The 24058-nt window shown below is 47.6% G+C and overlaps 1 protein-coding gene across 10 annotated transcripts in view; it reads left to right on the top strand.

Moving 5' to 3' along the window:
- The window catches only part of wdfy3 (WD repeat and FYVE domain containing 3), a 103813-nt gene that overhangs the window by 53203 nt on the left and 26552 nt on the right, over nt 1-24058 (top strand). For 9 of the 10 annotated variants that reach the window (XM_042099944.1, XM_042099940.1, XM_042099945.1 and 6 more), the window contains 25 exons: nt 492-729; nt 2785-2885; nt 4485-4703; nt 5738-5919; nt 7275-7506; nt 7893-8053; nt 9269-9380; nt 9796-9986; nt 10470-10622; nt 11019-11092; nt 11359-11520; nt 12482-12573; nt 12851-12971; nt 14493-14710; nt 15019-15215; nt 16434-16568; nt 16954-17133; nt 17401-17634; nt 17806-17905; nt 19107-19267; nt 21056-21285; nt 22023-22132; nt 22579-22761; nt 23203-23360; nt 23736-23813. In XM_042099944.1, the coding sequence (XP_041955878.1) occupies nt 492-729; nt 2785-2885; nt 4485-4703; nt 5738-5919; nt 7275-7506; nt 7893-8053; nt 9269-9380; nt 9796-9986; nt 10470-10622; nt 11019-11092; nt 11359-11520; nt 12482-12573; nt 12851-12971; nt 14493-14710; nt 15019-15215; nt 16434-16568; nt 16954-17133; nt 17401-17634; nt 17806-17905; nt 19107-19267; nt 21056-21285; nt 22023-22132; nt 22579-22761; nt 23203-23360; nt 23736-23813 (4022 nt within the window). The remainder of the gene's footprint in view (nt 1-491; nt 730-2784; nt 2886-4484; nt 4704-5737; nt 5920-7274; nt 7507-7892; nt 8054-9268; nt 9381-9795; nt 9987-10469; nt 10623-11018; nt 11093-11358; nt 11521-12481; nt 12574-12850; nt 12972-14492; nt 14711-15018; nt 15216-16433; nt 16569-16953; nt 17134-17400; nt 17635-17805; nt 17906-19106; nt 19268-21055; nt 21286-22022; nt 22133-22578; nt 22762-23202; nt 23361-23735; nt 23814-24058) is intronic. The other variant, XM_042099937.1, reaches the window with a different exon arrangement.

Genomic DNA, 24058 nt, shown 5'->3' on the forward strand with positions numbered 1-24058 from the left:
TACGTCACTTAACAGCAGGAATGACACACTAGCCCCCTGTAAAACAGGAAGTGCCTGGGGTAAAAGAGGAAGCTGCGTTGCTTGTGCTCGGACTGAGGTTGATGGCTGGACTTAATCTGTCACGCCACTTCAGAGCTTTCTAAGGCCATGCATGCTTATGTTTGTGAATGCTACTTCTGAGCTTGACAGTTTTACCTGAGGGATGTATTGATAGCTGCTGTGCATATTGTTATCCCTGTCATAAATTGTACCACAGCCATGGTGTCAATGCTATGTATGACGGCAAACAATAATCACAGGACCAGAGGAGTTGCAGAGGCATTGTCAGTAGCAATAGAAGTTGACCATTCAGAGAAATATTTGCAGAAGCAGAACTGCTGTATCCAGTAGTAGAGATAGTGTTATCTGCCAATTAGCTGTAATGGCTGGTGCTATTGATAATCAATCATGATGATGATAATAATCAGTCTATCCTTTGGTGCGGCCAACAGGTAGCATGACCATGTCGATGGAGGGCTTCGGGCCAGACAGCGTGTTTGCAGTGACGACCGAGGACAACAGCCAATACCGCATCAGCCGTAGCCTGGTTCGCTCGTCCGAGGACAGCACGGTGCCCCTGACGCGCGTCAAGTGCCTGGTCTCCATGACGACGCCACACGACATCCGGCTGCATGGCTCTGCGGTCACGCCCGCCTTTGTGGAGTTTGACACCTCCTTGGAGGGCTTCGGGTGAGAATGTTTTGTGTGTGTGTGTGTGTGTGTGTGTGTGTGTGTGTGTGTGTGTGTGTGCAGAATTTAAAACTTCCTGCTCTAATCAGGGAATATGTAGATTTGTTGATGCTCAGATTAAGATAAGTCCTATTTGCAATCACATGTATAAGCCCAAATCTGCTTTAAAAAAAGTAGATTAGAGCAAAACTAATAAGCTAAACATCAGACATCCGAGTGCTTCTGAGTATCTTTCATAAACCCCTTTCATCAAGACTTTAGACTCCTGTTTTATATGTGCAAATGCACAAATCTTCTTACAGAGAGGCATTCTGGGTACAGCAGGCTGGTTCAAGTCTCTACCTGATACTGTTGTGTGCCGTGTTTAGTTGTGGGCTTGTCCCTGTGAGGAGAGCAGGGGTGTGGGGATGGTGGTGGTGCAGGAGGAGGTGGATAGTGTGAAGCCATCGTAGTAGGGTGGCCCAGAGGAACATCTGTGCAGACAGACTGCAGGACTGCACTGCAAAGCCCCGGCAGTCTGGAGTCTAAAGCCCTCGTCTAACGCGACGAGCTTTGGAAAACCACACAAGCCAAACAGACACACACACACACACACACAGACACATGCTGTGTATACACACACACTCACACATGTAGTTTATAAACAAACACACACACACAATCAATCACATACACTGTGCAAATGCATATATTACAGTGTATTACATAGAACCTTTAGAGAGAGACTAAATAAACATGCATAATCACACCAAGGACTAGATTTGTACGCTCAGACCCTTCCTAGTGGCCAAAGCAGGTGGTAGGTGCACTCCAAGTATTCCCTGGATTCACTGTCTCTTTCTTTGGACATGCTATGCTACATTTGTTAAGCATTCAGCTATTCTTTTTAATTCTTTTATACTTGTTCATAGCCAAAATCAACCTCATTTTAGGTATAATTTTACTCTTTCACCAGTTTTTAACCGTTTATCATCATGATTTACGTTTTTACTTGTTATGCAACACTTTGGTCAGCGTCTGTTCCGTCCCGTTCCATTCCGTTCTGTGTGTGGCGTTATAAATACACTTGTCCTGACTGGACTGAATAGAACATGGTGCGGACGTGCGTCTGGAGCGGCGGGGCCTTGCTGGGCCGTTCAGCCAGAGGATGTGCGCTCCAGCAGCGCCAGGCGCCCATCTGCCCCCATCAAATATTCATCAGCAGCATTCCTGCCCTGGACTGCACAGTGACGGGGGCGTAGGGAGGAGGGAGGGGAGGGGAGGGGGGGCAGACCGAGAGAGATGAAGGGGGTGAGATTGGAAAAATAAGAGTGTGATCATGGGAGAAAGATGCAGTGAATGGTGATGTGAAATGGAAAGAGGAGGGTAAAGAAAGGGAGTGTTAATGAGTGAGAGGAGGGGGGGAGAGAGAGAGATGTGTGGGAGAGGTTGATGTGTCCGTGGGAGAGCTGCTGATGTAGTGGGGGCAACTGAAGGGATGTGGGCATTCATCAATAGTGCTGTCTAGACACACGCACACACACACTCACGTTCCATGGAGGGGAGTTTCATATTTTTGTTGATAGGATTTAGTTGGCACTGATGTATTTTTGTGTGTGTGTGTGTGTGTGTGTGTGTGTGTGTGTGTGTGTGTGTTGATAAACACCTCATCTGCTCCCTACTCTCTCGGGGGTGAAAGGGGTGCACATTTGGGTTGCACATCACACATCATCTGCGTAGACAGACACTGGGTACCAGGCTCACTGCCAACTCCTCCTCTGCTCCCCATAACAAATGAATGTATGCAACAGACAGCATACATGTCCCCTGGTACTGCAGTTTTAGACATATTACATTATTTACACATACATTTAATGGTTTTTCAGATGCCTATTTTATGACACTGGCAGATGGGAATGGAGTGTGTTGTTTTCACACTTCAGGGAATTTGTGCAGTCATGTCAAGAATGACGCTTATGTGTCATGCACCTGCTAAAAATATTTTTGGTTATGTTGAGTCAAAACATTGCGCAAAATAACTTTTTGTTTGTGTGTGTGTGTGAATTTGTTCCACAGCTGTCTGTTCCTGCCAAGCTTGGCCCCACATAACGCCCCCTCCAACAACGCCAACACATCTGGAGTCAGTGATGGAGCCGTGCTCAGTGGCATGGGAACGGGTTAGTGGGCGTACACACACACACACACACACACACAAAGCCCATATGCTCCTGATTTCTGGAGAAATATTCTGTACTCTTTCTCGCTCTCCCTTTCACTTGTCGCTCTCTCACTCACATACACACATGTGTACACACAAAAACACACACACACACCCGCATACCCACATACTCAGATATAAGTAAAATCGTTCATCACAAGCACACACACAAATGCTCTCACACACACTCACACCTAGCCTACATAATCACAAACCATGTGAATCATTCATTATCCGTCTCTCTCTCTCTCTCTCTTACACACTCTCTCTCACACCCACACACACACGCATTCACATTAGTGAACTCATCAGTGCTGAGACAGATTGGCTTTAGATGTTTTTAGTAAGGTCCCACCTTTTGAAGGTTTTAGAATATCTTATTAGCATAGATTTTAAGAAACATATTTAAGTTTCTATAACACACAGTGCTCTGGCCATTAAATAGCCTTAGTTGCGGAAATGGCCTTAAATTAAACAAACAAACAAACAAACAGATTGGCTTTAAGTGAGCACAAAAACAGATGAGCATGATGGTGAGAGACGTTGTGGAGGTTCAGACCCAACTGATCTGTCCCTCTGTCTGGAATAAAAGCCCCGTGTCTGTGTAGACCTGGCTGGATTGTCTCTTGACGTGAATATGTGTGTCTCTTCTATATGTTCTTTAAGAGTGTGTTTGAGGGAAAGAGAGTATGAATAAGTGTGAGTGTAGTTTAGTAGCTGCAGCAGCATCGGTTTCCCCTCAGAGGAATTGTAAGTGGTACAGACAGGGTGAGGGATACCTGCAGTGCATACTGGGTCTTGTAGTATTCATGAGAGTGGGGGCTTGTAAAGTAGGGCTGCTTGCCTGGGGCTGGCTCATTCAGCCTTTTATAGTCAGGCCCCCGACTGGCCGCCCCTGACCCATTTTACAGGATGACATCATCGTGCTCTCCCCGACTCTGAGACACTGCTGCAGCAGCACTAGGGAGAGAGAGAGAACAAGTACGCTGTCTTCCATTCTCTCTCTCTCTCTCTCTCTCTCTCTCTCTCTCTCTCTCTCTCTCTAACTCACTTTTTTCTCAAGGAACCCCTGTGGTTTTCCGCCCATGTTTTTTTGTTGTAGAGAGACAGTGTAGCACAGACTGCTGTGTGTGTGTGTGTGTGTGTGTGTGTGTTGGTGTTGTCTCTGCTTTTACCCACTGCAGGTGGCCCGTACCTTTTTAGCGTTTCAAAGGGCATGATATGCAGCAATATGTCTTTTGCACTCTATTGTTACTGGAACTATTTTTTTTTTTTTAGTGATTCATTTAATCCTGGTTTATCCTTAAAACCATAATTTAATTTCCTTGAGTAATTCTAGTTAATCAGTTGTATATTATACAATAATACACTCACCTAATATACACATACACAAACACACATACATACACACATACACACACACACACACACACACACACACACACACACACACACACACACACACACACACACACACACACAATAAAGATAACTGATGGTAATACTGCTCCTTAGGAATGCTACCGGATGTGGTAACCTCCCTCTCTGTTCTCCGCAGGTGAACGTCTGTTCCCCCCTCCGTCTGGCCTGAGCTACTCGTGCTGGTTCTGTATCGAGCGCTTCAGCACACCGCCGCAGAACCACCCGGTGCGCCTGCTGACCATGGTGCGGCGGGCCAGCTCATCCGAGCAGCACTACGTGTGCCTGGCCGTGGTGTTGTCCGCCAAGGACCGATCGCTCATGGTCTCCACCAAAGAGGAGCTGCTGCAGAACTACGGTACAGACAGACACACAGACAGACACACAGACAGACACACAGACAGACACACAGACAGACACACAGACAGACACACAGACAGACACACAGACAGACACACAGACAGACACACAGACAGACATGGAGAATGAAATACAGACAGGCAGATACAGACAGACACATACAAAGTCAGTCAGACAGACAGGCAGGCAGATGTTTATGTATGTATGCAGACGACTAGAGAGACAGGCTGACAGAAATGCAGACAAATTTGTATGCAGATGAGCAGGGAGACAGACAGAAACACACATGGGTTGGACAGGCAGATGTTTATGCATGCAGACAGAGACAGTTAGACAAATGGACAGATAGCCAGACAGGCCCACAGCTCTTCTAGCATCTGTCTACATGTCTCTGTCTGGCTGTCTGCTTATGTATACAGACAGTTATACAGACAGACTCATAGACAGACAGATGCATAGCGAGACGATCTCGAAGTGAGAGAAGTGAGAAACTTAGTCAGACTGTATGCAAACAGATGACCGCTTGACTTGAGTCATATATATAAAAAAAGAATGCAGTTCCACTCTCTATCACTAAAGTGGCCAGATCTACAGACAGAGCACTCAGACATGCACATTATCAGACATCAACACAGTGTGTGTGTGTGTTCATGACTTCATAAGTGACAGATCTTAATAGTCAGGCTGATACATGAGCATTTCTTAACTGACTGCAGGCTCGGTGGCCAGTAGAGTGTATGGTCAGTGTCAGACTGGCTCAAACTGGCAGGACACAGCTGGAACTGTCAGCAGTACCTCACTTCCTTCTCCTTTGCCTTTCCTCTCCTCTCTCTCTCTCTCTCTCTCTCTCTCTCTCTCTCTTTCTCTCTCTCTCTCCTTTTATTTCTGTCAACCCTCACATGGCTGCCCCCCCCCTTTCTCTTTGCTTCTCTGTTTTACTTTATACCTCCCTTTTTCTCTCAACTTCCTCTTTTCCTCTTTCCCCCCCATTTCTCTCCCTCTTTCTCCATCTCTCATTTTCCCCCTCTCCAGTGGATGACTTCAGCGAGGAGTCGTCCTTCTACGAGATCCTGCCGTGCTGCGCACGGTTCCGCTGTGGCGATCTGATCAGCGAGGGCCAGTGGCACCACCTGGTGCTGGTCATGAGCAGGGGCATGCTCAAGAACAGCATGGCCACGCTCTACATCGACGGGCAGATGGTCAGCACCGTTAAGGTGAGACACTAATCCCCCCCCCCACCCCCCACCCCTCACCCATTCAGCAACCCACCCACCACACTGCTCCATCGTGCCCCAATGGCAGCACCAAGCCCGATCCTTAGACACGAGAGAGCGAGAGAGAAGGACGTTCAGAAAATGGTGTTCTTATTTCAGAGATTGTCATTGTCCAGGTCATGCTGTGTTTATGGAAAAGGGGTCAAATGGGCACTTAACCAGTGAGCAACGCTGTACCAGTGTTTGCAGGTCTGACATACTTTTTAAAAAGTGGATCATATCTCAATGAATAATGAATGGGTGTCTGTGTCGGCTGGCAGATGGTGAATTCCACAGCCTGCTTTTGTAAAAGTACAGATATGCTGTTATGGCCTGATACAGGAGTGTTGACAGTCCCAGTAGGGCTTGGAGGCAAGGTTGAGAGATACCCCCACTGTCCAGCCAGGTGGTTGAGCACCTGGGAGGAAGTACCCAGGGGGACCCAACCAAGTGAGGGCAGATGAGGGGGGGGGCACACTGACATTTGTGGGAATACCTGACAGGTTTTGTCAAACAGCCCTAGTATTGTCATTCAGCCATCTGCTCCTACAGATGGTGGTGAGAAGGTGGTGAGAGCCGCATCTTATTCGCCTGTTATCTTGTGGTTTAGCTGAGATTTACCACAAGATGTTAAATGTCAACACCTCAGCCTGCCACACACACACACACACACACACACACACACACACACACACACACACACACACACACACTACATTACATTGCATTCAGTTTCAGGTCAGAAACCGCAGGCACGCAGAAGCCACTTCCTGCCGTTTGCTGATCGGTGCTGTGTCATTTCCTGTGTGTTTGTGGCAGCGGAGGCAGCACAGGGCCTCCTGCTCTTGCCGTGTCTTTAAGACGGAGAGGACTGCTGCTTACTGAGATTCTTTTAGCGAAAGAGGCGGTCGAGAACGGGAAGTCTGATCCCATCAGCTTCTCAGTCTCTTGGCTGTTTCTAGTTCTGTCTGCCACCTTGTGTTGGGGGAAGCATAGTGTAGCACAGGATTATCTAGCACTCAGTCTTGCTCCTGCTCAGTCCATGCTCTAAGCACGTCTGATTAACACTTGTGTTGTGGTCACAGCCTTGATTAGCTAAATTGTGTGTTCAGTGAAGTAAAGAAGTGAAACAGACAAAGCTTTTTGCCCGTTTGTAGGTAGTCATACATACATATTGTATGTACCCAGAGGGTGTTTTGTGACATGTCTCCCACTGGTCAGGCTGGTCCTCATCCATTTTAGCCTTTTTGTGCCCAAGCCACACCTACGGCTTTTCTGCCCCTACCTCATTTCCTGTTTTGTCACATCCTGTGCAGCTCCACTACGTGCACAGTGCGCCGGGCGGCTCGGGGTCGACCAATCCGCCGGTGGTGAGCGCGGTGTACAGCTACGTGGGCACGCCCCCGGCGCAGCGGCAGGTCTCCACGCTGGTGTGGCGACTGGGCCCTACACACTTCCTGGAGGATGTGCTGCCCGCCGCCAGCGTGGCCGCCATCTACGAACTGGGGCCCAACTACGCCGGAACCTTCCAGGCTGTCTACCTGCCCTGTGAGTTAAAGCTCTCGGTGTCTGTGTCTGTAGCTCTGTTTTTTGTGTGTGTGTGTGTGTGTGTGTGTACGTATGTGTCTCGTGTGTGTGTGTGTGTGTGTGTGTGTACGTATGTATCTCGTGTGTGTGTGTGTGTGTGTGTGTGTGTCTGTCTCTGTGAGTGAGAGAGAGATCAGAGTGATTGTTCAACCAATTATGTACAACCAAAAGTGATTTTTAATGTTGGAGTTTGTAGCTGTTTGACGTTTTCTGTGTGGATTGATGGGATGTCATGAATAACACACTCTAGTCACAGCCAACACTGACCACCACCATACTGACCACCACCACCACCACAGCCACGGCCTCAGCGGCCCCATGCTGACGTTGCTGTCTCTCCCCTGCAGGTAAAGACTCCAAGGTGGAGGCGTCCCCACCCTGTCCAGTGGCTCTGGTGCCCGAGGAGAAGGTGTCGTTTAGCCTGTACGCCTTTTCTGTGCTGGCTCTCACCGTGGCCAAGATCAGGAAGGTCTACAACAAGCTGGACAGCAAGGCCATCGCCAAGCAGGTGGGAAAGGACACACCTCCGTGTTACATTTCCTCTCTTTCTCTCGAGGGGATAGCTGTGTCTCTCGCTGCTGCTGTCATATTCTAAACTTGGTGTGTGTGTGTTGTGTTGTGTTGTGTTGTGTGTGTGTGTGTGTGTGTGTGTGTGTGTGTGTGTTGCGCGTGTGTGTGTGTGTGTGTGTTTGTGATTCCCTCAGTACTTGACCTCCATAGTTGTCTAGAGCTCACTTTGTTGCTGTTGCCATTGCCATCTTCTCTGCACCATCTCCCTTGAGTTCCTCCCTGTCTATCTTGTGTGTGAGTGTGTGTGTGTGTGTGTGTGTGTGTGTGTGTGTGTGTGGTTTAACCCCATCTGTGGCAGAGTGCAGAGGCAGCATTTCACTTCCAGTACACCAGCTGCATCAGCACCCCATAAACTTACACACACACACACACACACACACACACACACACACACACAAACACACACACACACACACACAGTAACAAAAAGGACATAACATACTTCCAGGTACACAAAGACCAATTTACCTACCCGCTATGATATAAAGATACTGATGCACACACACACACACACACACACTCCTAGGTGAGACTTTAGCACCTAACGTCTGGTCTGGGCAGAGAAGCGTCCTGGAGGAGTGTGTCTTGCTGATGCAGCCCAATAAGCACGAGAGAAAGTGCTGAATGTCTGCCTTTTAAACATCTGCTCGGCGCTGTACAGACACTCAGGACTGAATGAAGCCCACATAGAGTGGACCAGATCCACACAGAATACCAGGTCTGGCTAGTAAATACCAACGTTGTTATTATGCAGGTATTACATCAGGATTAAGAGTTTTCTTCATTGATGACGAATTAGCTTCATTGTTTAGTAATTACTCTTCCTACATGCACATTCATATCCAGTTGTCCATTTTAACACTCCCCTGCCATATCACCAGTGCTGAGGAGAACGCATGCGAGTGTCCATCTGGCGCTAGTGAGAGGTGTGGTCAGTGTGTGGCTTGCACAAGCTCATTTCTTCCAGATGGGCACAGCATCAAGGCTACCTCAGGGCCTGGCACAGTCACAGACACAACATTATGAACGTGTGCTGTACAGTATTGTTCTGTGCTGGAAGGCCTACAGGCAAATGAACACTAGGGGGGAAAAGGAATTAATAAAGAATACATTTTCACCTCATTTTCTGATGATTTCCCATGTTCCCTTGCAGCTAGCGGTATCCTCTCACGAGAATGCCACACCGGTGAAACTCATCAACAACTCAGCGGGCCACCTCAATGGCCCCGCCCGCAGCATAGGAGCCGCTGTGATTGGCTACCTGGGTAAGACTCCCATGAGCCCTCAGGTGGCTGCCAGAGTTGAGGGGGGTTGGAGTGAGGTGGGGGTGGGTGGGTGGCAGGGTTGGCGTGTGTGTGGGTGGGGGCTTTCTTTGGTACTTTGAAGTCCAAGAGGATTTTGTGTCTCTCTGAATGTGATTAAAGCTCTAGGGTGAAGGGGCCTAGCATGCATGTTGTAATTGATAAATTAACACTTTATAGCTCTGTGGCTATCAGCCTTCTCCATGTGAGGCCTTTGATGTTGGCTCCTCAGTCTTGGCTGTGTGTGTGTGTGATTGAGTGTGTGTGCTTGTGTATCTGCACATGGTGTCTCTGTGTGTGTGTGCACGTGTGTGGTCACTCTCTCTCTCTCTCTCTCTCTCTCTCTCTCTCTCTCTCTCTTTCTCCTTATCTTCCCCAGGAGTGCGTGCGTTTGAGCCTAAGCCCGTTGCCACCAACCTGCAGTACATCGGCGGTGCGGCGGCCATCTTGGGACTCGTCGCCATGGCATCAGACGTGGAAGGGCTATACGCCGCAGTCAAGGCGCTGGTGTGCGTTGTCAAGAGCAACCCCTTGGCCAGTAAAGAGATGGAGCGCATCAAAGGCTACCAGGTGGGCCGGAGAGATAGCGCCGCACTGTAGCGCACATCACAGGAGCCCAAAGCCTGTTACAGCCAGTCATATCAACCAGAGCCATAAGCTTTACAGCAGGCCAGTCACCCACCAGACAAGTCACCCAGTGCAGTTTAAAGCTGGCGTTTCAGCCATTGTTAGGAAAATGGAACGTTTTTTTGGTTAAGTGGTGCTGTTGAAGTGACCATACATGTATAATGTGTTGTTTGTGTAATTCTCGCAAGTATGGTAGTATAGCTGTTTGTAATGGGTAACCATTTTTAACCTATTATGTTGGCTAGCTGTATGATTGTTTGGTTGTTAGGAGTCTGTGATTGAGTAGAGCTGGGATGGGTGGTTTATGACCCATTGTTATTGACGTTCTTGTAAGCGTATAACTGATAGTGTTTTTTGCTGGTGTGCGATAGTTGTGTTTGTGTGATTGATGTGGGTTGTGTGTAACTTTACTGTGTGTGTGGACAGTTGCTGGCCATGCTGCTGAAGAAGAAGCGCTCTCTGCTGAACAGCCACATCCTCCACTTGACCTTCTCCTTGGTGGGCACGGTGGACAGCGGTCACGAGACCTCCATCATCCCCAACTCCACCGCCTTCCAGGACCTGCTGTGCGACTTCGAGGTGAGTGCCTGAGACGGAGGCCTGGGGAAGCCCTGGAGAGACATTGGGATGGGGCTTGTCTGGGATGCTGCTACATGACCTGCTGTAGCACTGGGTATTGTTGGTTTTAATTGGTATTGAAGATGGTTATTCATGGGGAGGCACTGTGATGCAACTGGCTACAGCGTCCATACTTCCTTCGGTCCAGGAGTCCGACCCGGGTCATTTCCCAATCCCGCTCCATCTCTCTCTCCCACTTGCTTCCTGACACTCTTCATTGTCCTCTAACAATAAAAGCCAAAAAGCCCCCAAAAATATACAAAAAAATAGATGATGATGATGATGACAATGATGGGACTGCCTTGAAGTGTCATTATTTGTGTTACAAGCCAAACACGTTTTTTGACCCCTCTGCAGGTGTGGCTGCACGCTCCGTACGAGCTCCACCTGTCTCTGTTTGAGCATTTCATCGAGCTGCTGACTGAGTCCAGGTGAGTGTGTGTATTTGTGTGTATCTTCTGTAAAACCCCATATCACTGGAGGAAACTGTAATTGTGTGCAATCAAGCAGAGGGAATGTAATTGTGTGTGATGGGTTAGTGACAGATCAGTGAAGGTGAGTGTGTATTATGTATGTGTGTATCTGTGTGCGTTTGTGTGTGTTGGATGTTCTTGTATTTCTGTCCGTGTTGTCACTGACTTCCTCTGTGTGTTATCAGTGATTTAATGTGTGTATGTGTGTGTGTGTGTGTCTCCAGTGAGGCAGCGAAGAATGCAAAGCTGCTGCGTGAGTTCCAGCTGATCCCCAAGCTGCTGCTGACGCTGCGGGACACGTCGCTGTCCCAGCCCACAATCACCGCCATCAGCAGCGTGCTCAGCCTGCTGCTACAGGGCTTTCCAAACTCCTATGACCTGCTCAGGTACACACACACACACACACACACACATGCTCTGTGTGACACATACTCTCTACCAGCTCACCATCACAGCAATCAGCAGTGTACGGATCCCAGTGCCTCAGGGGGTTCCCAGCACCTACAACTTACTCTGTTGCACACACACACACACACACACACACACACACACACACACACACACACACACTTAAATGGCAGGGCACCCACACATGATACAGATGCATGACGCTGCAGGACGTCAGGCCACACACACACACTCACTCACACACACACTCACAGGTTCTGCATGCATAATGTACACACATAACTCCCAAGGAAATATATGCACACACACAACTATACTTAAACACCCAAGGTGCACATGAAATACTGTTAAGTTAACACTGAGATCCCAATTGAGGTGCAATATAGAGACCAATTTGATTTGTTCCCTTTACCAAAAATACCCTCTGGGCCTCAGGTAATTCAGATGGTGGGATGGGCACATACTTAATACATTTAACTTGAAAGCTCATGAATAAATAAATGAAACTTAAAATTCTAAATGTAAGTGGTGCGCAGAGATCTAATGAAAAGGCAATTTAGGGTCCCTACAAAAGATACCTACGGCTGCGTTCACTTCCCTGGCCTCACCAGTAAAAATGTGGTTGCCCAGCAACAGAGCTCTGAAGTGTTGTCCTTGATACGCACCAATAACTAGGATACAACCGGCTGAACTGCTACAGCACTTCTCTATAATTTGGGGATAAAGTCAGTGGATGAGTGCATTTTATTCTTCTGAATGCCTGATCATTTTTCTGAAAATACTACAATACGTTGCTTGATCAACATCAAAGACAAAAGTACAGAAGCTACTTTTCAACAGAGGCTGCCCGTAACTGTCTGTGGTGCCTGCATTTGGGATGAGCTCTGTGCTTATGTGGAGTTGAGGCAGCTCTGGACCGCTCTTTTCTTTTTCCCTCAGATTCGGACAGTTCATCTCGTCCACCCTGCCCACATTCGCCGTGTGTGAGAAGTTTGTCGTCATGGAAATCAGTGAGGAGAAAGTAGATGGAGGTGAGATATATACACACACAGACACACACACACACACACACACACACTGTGCAACCCCCACATCAGTTATCAATGACTTAACCTGATAACCACCTACCACTGTTCAAAAATTTGAATTTTGAAGCAGTCTGGAGGCCTAACTGGTTTATCTGGTGTTTCCCTCTTATTGATATGCCAGTTTCTCAGTTTCTGTTGTACAGTATCAAATCATCTGTCTGTCTTATTTCTGTTTAAACGTTTTTCCTCTCTCTCTGTTTCTTTCTGTGTGTGCGCTCAGGGAACGAGGATGACTTTGGTGGTCTGCTGTCGGCCAACGTGATTCTGCTGAGGAACCGGCTGCTGGATATCCTGCTCAAGCTGCTCTTCACGTCCAAGGAGAAATGCACCGTCAACGCGCAGTGAGTTCCGCCAGCTGCCCTCGCTGCCCCTCTCATTTAATCACTGCCCCTCATCTGACCTCCTCTCCATCTCCCTCTCTCCTCTCCTCTCCTTTCCTCTCCTCTCTCCTCTCCTCTCTTTTCTTCTCCTTTCCTCTCTCCTCTACTCTGTTCCACTTCTCCAATCACCTGCCCCTCTCCCTTAATCACCTTCCCTCTTCTGACCTCCTCTCTACTTCTCCTCTCCTCTCTTCTAGTCTTCTCTTCTCCTTTCCTCTCCTCCTCTATTTTAGACTCCTCTTCTCTCTTCTCCTCCTCTCCTCTTCTTTCTTTCTCTCTGCTCCATTCCACTTCTCATCACCTGCACCTCACCCCTCCTCCCTGCTCCCTGCTCCATTCCACCTCTCATCACCTGCACCTCCCTGCTCCCTGCTCCATTCCACTTCCCTCATCGCCTATTCTTTACTCTCCTCTTCTCTTTCTTTCCTCTCTGCTCTTCTTCCCTGTTGTTCTCTCTCTCTCTTCAACTTTCCTTTCTTCTGCTTTTTCTCCCAGATGTTGAACATTACGTCTGAACTGGCACCCCCCCCCCCCACACACCACCCCACACCACCGTGAATGCTGCTTAGCTAGCTTCAGTCTGGAGTTACATAAGATGTTTTTGTTAAATAAGCCTGGAGTCCTGCTCCACGGCTTTCTCTTCTGATCACATTGAGTTCCTTTGATAAAGACAAAACTCCCAGCTGAAGGAACGACCTAGTTGTCACAGTTTGTAGCCTGGTCCTACAAATGCAGACAGTAGATCCTTAGCTTCTTAGTCTACTTTTGCACCTCCATCACAATCACAAATGGGTCCAAATGGATTCCAAGAAATGTTAGGAATCTCAGATGAGCTTAAAATAGCATTGTCACGGTATAGCTTTATAGTGCTTGAGCACAGGTCCAGAGTCAGTTTTCCATCAGCAACCTATTTCATAGTGAAGTAATGCCTACTGATGGGCATGTGCCTTGCCATGGTGCTCTACGGCTCCCCCTGCTGTTTTCAAATTGTAAATCGTATAGTAGACATCCTCTGATAACACAGTACTCTTCCCTTAAGATCACATGAAGCCAGTTTATCGCCAACAACGTTTAAAATGCAGCTCATAGTAGAAGAGCAGGATGGGTGAAGGACTGTGTGTGTGTGTGTGTGTGTGTGTGTGTGTGCAGTGAATAGCCCACAGCCAGGCAATGGTGGCTCAGGAACTGGCACACAGTCCAGACCTTGAGCAATGTAGTGCAACAGAGAGAGCATGGTGGCGTTGAATGAAAAATATTTTTCACTTATTTTTCTTTGCTAGAGTTGCACACTTTGTTTTGGTGATGAAATCTGCACGTAAACTAAAGCTTTGTTTATTCAACACCTCACCTCTTACTTACACCACACTTGGGTACAAATGCAAATGAATTGCCACTAAAAAGCGCTGCCAGGTCAGTGTTATCCCACGCCCTCCGCCCCCCAATAGTGTACTGAGTTCCTGTGCTCTCTTGCGCCCCCTGCAGGGCGTGTGAGGAGCTGGTGCGGACGCTGGGCTTCGACTGGCTGCTCATGTTCATGGAGGAGCACCTGCACTCCAGCTCGGTGACGGCCGCCCTCTGGATCCTGGTGGTGCTGCTTAGCAACCAGCCCATCCTGAGCCGCTTCAAGGAGGGCCTGTCCGGAGGAGGCTGGCTGGACCACACCGACTCTGTGCTGACCAACAAGATTGGGACTGTCCTGGGTAAGGCAGGAGTTTGGACTGGGTGGGGACTGGGGGGACCTTGAACCTTGAACTTGGACCTTAACTGCTGCGACTGGTCATTTTGACCGACAGTTTTAGCAGTAAAAAGTAGTTCTGAAATGATTGGCGCTTCTGGTGTCAAACTAGTTTTGACTGTACAGCCCTGTTATCTGGATGCTGAGAGGTTTGTTTTACTTAATTTTCCTCCTCTGTCATTAATTCTGACTCCTCCCCCTCCTCCTCATCCCCCTCTCCTCTCCTCCTTTCCCCTCTTCCCCCCATCTCGTCTCTCCTCCTCCTCCTCTCAGGTTTTAATGTGGGCCGCAGTGCGGGCGGCCGCTCCACGCTGCGTGAGATCAACCGTGACGCTTGCCACTTCCCCTGCTTCCCAGTCATGCAGGCGCTGCTGCCCAAGCACACCAACGTGCCCGAGCTCTACTTCCTGCTCATGGCCCTCTTCCTGCAGCAGCCCGTCAGCGAGCTGCCCGAGAGCCTGCAGGTACATGTCAGTACCAACCCCTTTAATACTACTAACGCTCCGCTGTGTGTGTGTGTGCGTGTGTGTGAGAGAGAGAGAGTGTGTGTGTGTGTCCTCTCAGTGTGTGCCAGTCCACATGCAGGTCTGTCTATCTGCACTCCATCTGTCCTCAGCTGTATCTAACAACACTAACGGCTGTGTGTGTGTGTGTGTGTGTGTGTGTGTGTGTGTGTGTGTGTGTGTGTGTGTGTGACTGGATGAACGGATGGATGGACCCCATACTGTACATGCGTGTGGTTTTGTGTTTGTGCCTGTCTTTGGGGGCTTCTTCACTGTTCCCACCCTGGCTTTTCTATCTTGTCCTGTCATGTCATGTCGTGTTGAGTTGTGAGGATCTGTCCAAGGACCTGAGGTCTGTTGTATCCTCACCTGTCTGACCTCAAACTGCAGCAGCCATCGTCCAGCCTCATGTCCACCCAACTTCATACACTTCTGTGCTGTGTGTTGATCTCATTTGTTTGGGTGGCCCACTATTATACTGTCAACTGTGTGTTGACCATGAGCAATGCAGATCTGTTGACAGTTAGATATGATTGTTTTGAAAATCATTTTGATTTGTTAAATATTATATTGTTATATTCATTTTGATATGTTAAATATTAATTGTCATGTGTTTGTCTATTTATTGTAGGTCATCAAAATCAAGTATTGGTGTACTTTTGTTTTCTGGTTGAAGTGTTTCCATCTGCCAGTTGCCTTTGTGTTTTTATTCATTACATTTCCCCATCACTCTTGATCTGTGGACTAGCCTGCTCCAAATTTGCTGTAATAATGTCTGCAGCTTGTTGTTTACGTGGTGCTGCGTTTATTGCACAAGTGATTTATCGATGCAGATAAATTGCAACACAGATGAAAATCTGCACTGAAATAACATAACATGAAAAGACATATTGGGCGGTACAGTGTACTGGCAGTGTTTGTCAGGACAAATGAGTGAATTGTCTAGGAATGACTGACAAGATTTTAGGTTAGTTTGTCATTTACTCCAAACCACAGAGCATGAGTAGGGCTATTAGGAATGCATTGAAATGTGTGTGTGTGTGTATGTGTGTGTGTGTGTGTGTGTTTGTGAGACTTGCACTGTTGTTTTTGTGCATGCTTGGCTTTTATCATGGCATTATGAAAACCATATGCCGTTATGGAATTATGAATCTGAGGGGTGTGTGTGTGTGTGCGCTTGCGCAGTTTGACCTGGACTCCATCTGGTCGTTCATCTTCGGCGTGCCGGCGTCCAGTGCCACGGTGGTCAACTCCATCCACAGCGTGTGCACCGAGGCAGCCTTCCTTCTGCTGGCCATGCTGCGCAGCATGCTTAACCTGGTGAGGAGACACACACACACACACACCTACGCACACACGCACATCCGGGAACTCACCTGCACTTGTTCACATACACATAACTTGTATTTATACCTACAAATTCACCCTCATCATGTACACAGATGCACACAGTTATCCAGAAATATGAAGAAATACCCCCCCACATAATGCTCTTATAAACACTCTTACAGACATACTCACTCAATGTCATGCATCATACATATCCCAACATTTCTTTGAGTATGCTTTCATGCCTGTATGCCTGTATGCCTGTATGCGGATACTTTTCTATGCAGACACATCCACATCAGCACCAGTAGTTGTGTAAGTGAGATCCTCATGCGCGTGTTGAGTGTTGACCGCGTGTGTTGTTGTTGTTCTGCAGCCGTGGCAGTCTGAAGAGGAGGGCTCGTGGTTAAGGGAGTATCCCGTCACCCTCATGCAGTTCTTCCGCTACCTGTACCACAACGTGCCCGACCTGAGCCCCATGTGGCACAGCCCGGAGTTCCTGTGTGCCCTCGCCGCCACCGTCTTCCCCTTCAACATCCGGCCCTACTCTGAGATGGTGCGCCCCCCCCCCCCCCCCCTTCACACAATCCCATTCATTCATTCACCTGTAGTTTGCTCGCTTTCATAGTAGCTTACAGAGAAAGAATGTTTTTTTGTCATCACCATCACTTCACCAATGCAATTGGTGAAGTGCAATTTGACCAATTTGATAGTTTGTCATTTTTAGTTAAAATAAAGATTTACAAAAAAAAAAACAACAGCTCTGTTCAAAATGTATATCATCTGCCTGCTAAGACAGCATTCAAAGTTTTTTCCTCTGCAGGTCACTGACCTTGATGATGAGGCAGGTTCTCCCACTGAAGAGTTCAAGGCCTTCGCGGCCGACTCCGGCATGAACCGCAGCCAGTCGGAGTATTGCAACGTAGGCGCCAAGACCTACCTGACCAATCACCCGGCCAAGAAGTATGTGTTTGACTTCATGCGTGTGCTCATCATGGACAACCTTTGCCTGAGCCCAGCCAGCAAGCAGACTCCCATCATCGACCTGCTGCTGGAGGTAAGGGGACGTGTGAGTGTGGGATGGTGTGAGTGTTTCTTTGTGTTATGATCTGATGGAACACGTGAATTGGTTGGTGGCCATGCTTTTCCTTGATGAAGGGAATTGTGGGTATTGTAGTTTTCCACAAGAGCAGTAGTATTTAGCAGCCACTATGTTGTTCCTCCTCAGGCCTCTCCAGAGCGCTCCACCAGGGCTCAGCAGAAGGAGTTCCAGTCCTACATCCTGGACAGCGTCATGGAGCACCTCCTGGCTGCTGACGTGCTTCTGGGTAAGACCAGCCACTCTCCTGAGGAGTGACCATAGGACACCCACACTCTCATTAGGCAGCTCATGATTTAGTTAGAGCCCCTATTAGGGCTGTCAGTTTACGTTCGAAAATCGATTGCACAATCGATTGGACCAACCATCACAAGTTTCGAAAACTAAAATAGGGTATTGATTTTAACCAAATATGTACACTTCATTTTAAACGAATTAAACAAATAAAAAAGATAGATGTAACAAAACCCACAAACAAGCAGAAAAAGAAAATAAAGAATTCCGAAAATTCCCACCAATTTTACGCACCGGAAACAGCTGTTTCAATCAGCTGCTGTGCTGCTGGTGTTTGCCAAAAAATGGAGGACAACGCGATCAACCTGTGCGACATGAGAGAGTGATAAGCCCCAATAACTTGAGGAGTTCATTATGGAAGCACTTCGGGTTTTGGGTAGATCAAACTATGGAGAAGGACAAAGCAGTATGCAAACTGTGCAGTCGTGAGTTCCTAGTATGTAGCAGAAATTTGTTTGACATTTTTAATCGTAAACACAGCCACGTTGAAGCTGATGTTTCACTGATGTTATGGCAGTCCACTCTGCTTATTGTTTTTCGAGAATTTTGCACTCCTGTTTGTCATTGTGCACGAAACTTCACGCCAATAAATCATCAGAAATATTGCTGGCTTGTGCATCTTCAAGCGCCCTCCTTACGTTCGTCCTAATGCCTGTTGTCAGTGGATTGGCCTATTTTTGCTGTTGAAAATGGAAACGTCTTTAGACGTAGAAAATCGATTTTACAATCGATTCAATGAACACTTATGTCTCAAAAATCAAACAGGATTTTGTCACAAAACTGACAGCCCTAGCCCCTATACATAATAATAGAGATTGATTTAAGCAACATTGAAATTCATTTTAGTCTAATTAAATTTGTACACGTCTGAATTTAATCTCGTCTAGGTCTTCTCTGGCTGCCACACTTTAAAGAAATGATTTTGAAATGTACATGAGCTGAATTATCAAATAGATAAGAGGCATTTAAAGTGTACCCAGATCTCTGCCTCTAGAACTGCCCTCGGCATAATAATATACCCAACGTGGGTGTAGGCTGGCAAATTTTTGGTATTGACCAGAATGCAGACAGACCTCTCAATATGTTTGCTGTGACTCTTCCTCACTGTCACACACCTCCGCACTGTCCATCCGTAGGAGAGGATGCCTCGATGCCCATCACCACCGGGGGCAACTACCAGACACTGGTCAACAACGTCTTCTACTTCACCCAGCGTGTGGTGGACAAGCTCTGGCAGGGCATGTTCAGCAAGGAGTCCAAGCTGGTGGTGGAGTTCATTGTGCAGCTCATCAGCCAGGTGAGACCTGCATAGTGGACTGGGTTTGTTTAAGGTCTGGTGTTAAGATCATGGCAGGTCATTCCATGGCTTGGACAGACATCCTTCGCACATTGTAGGTGTCAGTTTCGTGTGCACATACGGAAGGTAATTGGCAGGTAGCAATGCCAGTCTCATTAAAGAAATATTGGCTCAGTTAACACAGCCACACTTATATGGCACTTATATGATGCAGTAGACTGAAGACTATCGAAGTGTCCATAGAAAATGTATTTCCCCTGAGTCATCCAACATTGATAATTGGAAGAGTAACTGCTTACTTTCATGTTTAGTGGTGCAGTTCCTCTGAGATCACTGCCAGATGTTCTGCCTGTGAATATGGCCGTAGAGAGTTGTTTGCTTAAAATAATGTTGTGCCATTTCATTGAAGTGGAAAATCATGTTAAGTTAGTAATGCTTCCCATGCAGTGTTGTGTGTTGTTGTGGGCCTCTGACGTCCACTGCAGAGTCCCCTTCAGTGGAGCTCTTTCACTGGCCCGTTAAGCCTTACGCTTGTCCTTATTGAATTATCAACACGTGTGGCCATTTATGACCCTCCCGTCATCATAGCTAACAAGCTAACGCAACCTTCCTGGTTTGTGTGCTCGCGGGCAACACACAAGGGGTTTGTTCACTGAAGCAACAGAAGTCAAGTTTCTCACTTTGAGCAAAATAAGAAATGCTTTTGAGTGAATAAGTGGTTGATTATTGCCCTGATTATTGCCTTGATTTAGTGTATCATACCACTAGTTCCCTTTTCAAATCAGATTATTGTAATTGGCTCTTCATTTCTTTTCTCAGGGGTTTGGGCATCTGTGTATGACTAAACCCACTATGCCCTTAAGGCACACTATCAACGTTAACTTGACTCATTATCCGCCAGCACCCCTTGTCTGAACACATAAACAGTCTGAGGGGAGAAAAATAAACTATGTTGTTAAGTGCAGTAAGCAGAGAGAGGTGCAAGGCATAGACCCCCTGACCCTCCAACCAAAAGTGTTTCCCACCCGCACCAGAATAATGCGGTCTGTATTCTAGAGCAGGAACAAGCATTTAGATTTACGGAATGCTGTGTCATGCTGAGACACACACACACACACACACACACACACACACACATTACATTTAGCAGACACTTCTTGACCAAAGCAACTTACATATGTCAGCTATATTACCAGGGATCACATTGTCCCCGGAGCAACTTGGGGTTAAGTGCCTTGCTCAAGGGCACAACGGTGGAAGCCGGGCATTGAACCAACAACTTTCAGGCTACTGCACGTTAGCCCAGCTCCTTAACCACAACACTACCACCACACACACACACACACACACATACACACACACACACAAACACCAAAAAACAAACATTGTATTCATACACCCTCACAACACAGTACCCCTCTTTGAGCTTTTGCTAAGATAAGCTTTTGTAGAGGCCACTTCCACCTTCCTAATGTACACAATCACACAGACAAAAAAGCATCTATTCACACATTCCATACGTATTACTACTAATAAGATTTTTGGTCTCATGCCCGCTACACATGCATGCAAACACAAACGATTCGAAACACACACACACACACACACACACTCACGTTCAAAGGTACTCTCTGGTAAATCTGGTATGGATTGCCCAACAAAAACCTTACTGTACTGCCCTTTTTCCTCTTTCTCTCCCCTTACCTCTCTCTCTCTCTCCCTCTCTCTCTCTCTCCCTCTCTCTCTCTCTCTCTCTCTCTCTCTCTCTCCCTCTCTCCCTGTCCACAGTCCAAGCGGCGCTCGCAGGGCTTATCCCTGGACTCCATCTACCACTGCCTGAACCGCACGGTGCTGTACCAGCTGTCGCGTCCGCACAAGACCGTGCCGCAGCAGGTGGCCCTGCTGGACTCTCTCCGCGTGCTCACCGTCAACCGCAACCTGGTGCTGGGGCCCGGGAACCATGACCAGGAGTTTGTGGCCTGCCTGGCACACTGCTTCATGAACCTGCACACCGGGAGGTGAGCCTACATACAGACAGAGAGAGAGAGAGAGAGAGAGAGAGAGAGAGAGAGAGAGAGAGAGAGAGAGAGAGAAGGTCACAGAAGGGGTCGGAGAGGGATTGTGTTTTGTGCCTGTATGTTTATGGGTTCCATAGGCAGTTTGGCTATGTTTAATAGGTGTTAGTTGCAGCTGCAGTTTGCATCCTGAGTCTCTATGTGAAGACCTACATAGTTTATCTCCTTCTCTCTCTCCTTGTTGTTGCTAGTGCTAAAGAAGGAGCTCTCGCCTTGCCTCTGTATAGGGATTTAGTCATTACAGTGCTGTCAAGTGGCAGTCCTCTGCCTAAATGATACTCTGACTGAGTATTAATTCTCTTTCATATCCAAACGCTCAATTATGCATAAATTTTATAGTAGCACAGCATTTGCAGAGCACTTCACTTAAATGTATTCTATTTCAATTTGAATGAGTAGCGTGTTTGGCCTTATGGGATGGTTTAATAGGTGGTTCAGTGCTCTAGCAACAGATGTTCATTTTGTCATTGCAAAGATCCCTTTATTCTCTCAACACTCCTTGTCTGCACTTGAATTTGCTTACTTGAATTGCCTATGCCATTATTAGCAGGTGGACAAACACAGATGTGTTCACAGGGAGCAATATTTAGCATGCAGTGAGCCTCTTTAAAATATACCGACTGACGTGCGTTGTGAGTTGATGATGTCACTGATGCCTTCACTGTGGCCCCTCCTTGCAGCAGCGTCGAGGGATTCGGTCTTGAAGCCGAAGCGAGGATGACCACCTGGCATGTCATGGTTCCGTCGGAAAACGAGCCCGACCCTGTCCACAGCCAGGATCCCAGCGAAGGTGGGTCTGAGATTGAAGCGAATCAAAAAAGCCTATGAAAAGTTTTTCATCACAGAAATGAAATTGAATTGTGACGGTAGACACTAGAAAAGACAGAGCACTCTACACAGCACGGTAATTGACCAAGTAAACACTTCAGTGAGGTAGCACAGCATTTTTCTGATAGGCCTTCTAATTATAACTGTATCTTATTATATTGTTAGTGTTCAGAAAATGGCATAAAAGCCATTTACATTTAGAGAGTAATTGAACTGATGCCTGTGCCTGTGTGTGTCTGTGTGTCTGTGTGTCTGTGTGTGTGTGGGTCTGTGTGTGTGGGGGTCTGTGTGTGTGGGGGTCTGTGTGTGTCTTTGTGCGTGTGTGTGTGTGTGTGTCTGTGTGTTTGTCTGTGTGCATGTGCGTGTGTATGTGTTGGCTCGTGTGTGTATGCGTTGGCCGGTGTGCAGGCCGTCAGTTGCTGCTGAAGGCGGTGAACCGCGTGTGGACAGAGCTGATGCACAGCAAGAGGCCGATGCTGGAGGAGATCTTCAAGGTCTCTCTGCCCACCAACGACCGCGGACACGTGGACATCGTCACCGCACGGCCCGCCCTGGAGGAACCCGCTGCCAAGAGCTGGCAGAACCACCTCAGTGAGTTAGGACTCACTCACTCACTCACTCACTCACTCACTCACTCACTCACACACACACACACACACACACACACATACACACAGAATATAGAGATACCTGTAGCTCAGGAAGAATGTAATAAGTTATGAATGGGTCAGTTGGGGATACAGGAGTGTGTGATTACCCCCCCCCCCCCCCCCTACCACTGAAACACCCCGTCAGTCGTTCTCCTCCAATGGCCTGTGTGACCGCCTCATTACGTAACTGCTCGCACAGCTAGCAAATGGGGAAATGGGTAATCTGCACTGTTTGGCAGGCTGGCAGATGTTTGGATGTTTGGCAGAGCGTAGTAGAACAATTTCTTCACCATCCCTGAACAAAAGACTCAGAAACACTAGCTCAGTTCATAATCTCTCTTGTTTGCTCTCCCCCCCCCCCCACCCTTCTCTGTCCTTGTAGTTCATGAGAAGAAGTGCATCAGTCGAGGGGAGGCGTTGGCTCCAGCGACCCAGTCAAAGCTGTCTCGTGTCAGCAGTGGCTTTGGCCTGTCCAAGCTGACCGGAGCCCGCCGCAACAAGAAGGAGAACAGCCTCAATAAGAACAACCTCTCTGCACAGGTAACTCACACACACACACACACTCGAAGACCTGTGTTTTATGAACCAGCAAATGCATAGTCACTCACACAAATATTGATAGGACGTCCATGTCACTGATACTGAAATGAAGTGAGATGGGCATCACATGCAAAATAATTTTGTAAATGTTAGTAACACTGAGAGCCAATCAGAACTCATTGATTCCGGACAAGATCATCTGGAGTTTGACCCCAGAGCCTTGTTGCTCAGTGTGGGTGCTCATATCGGCTTAGTCACCGTTAGCATAATGTGTGGCTGGAGCCTTTAGCATGTCATGCCCGCATAGCGACACACGCACAACTGCTTGCCTGGATGTCACAGCAGGTGGATGTGAAATCATTTCTGTCTCCACAGGAAACCTGCCAATGGATGTTCACTCACATTGCTGTGGTGCGAGACCTCGTCGCAATGCAGTACAAAGAGTACCAGGAGGTGAGAAGTTTGTGTGTGTGTGCGCGTGTGTGTGTGTGTGTGTGTGTTTACACCAATGCTTACTCATACTGTACATTACAGCTATCAGATTGGATATTGCTTTTGTCATCAGAATTGGATGCTTCTCACCATTTCTCTCACTAGGCATTTTCTCCTCTCCTCTTTTTGGCTGTTTGTGTTCCCTATCTCTGTTTAATAAAAGTGACTTTTTTCTAAAGTTTTTCATACACTGACTCCGTCGTCTG

Source organism: Alosa sapidissima, chromosome 8 (genome assembly GCF_018492685.1).
Source record: "Alosa sapidissima isolate fAloSap1 chromosome 8, fAloSap1.pri, whole genome shotgun sequence".
Classification (NCBI taxonomy): domain Eukaryota; kingdom Metazoa; phylum Chordata; class Actinopteri; order Clupeiformes; family Clupeidae; genus Alosa; species Alosa sapidissima.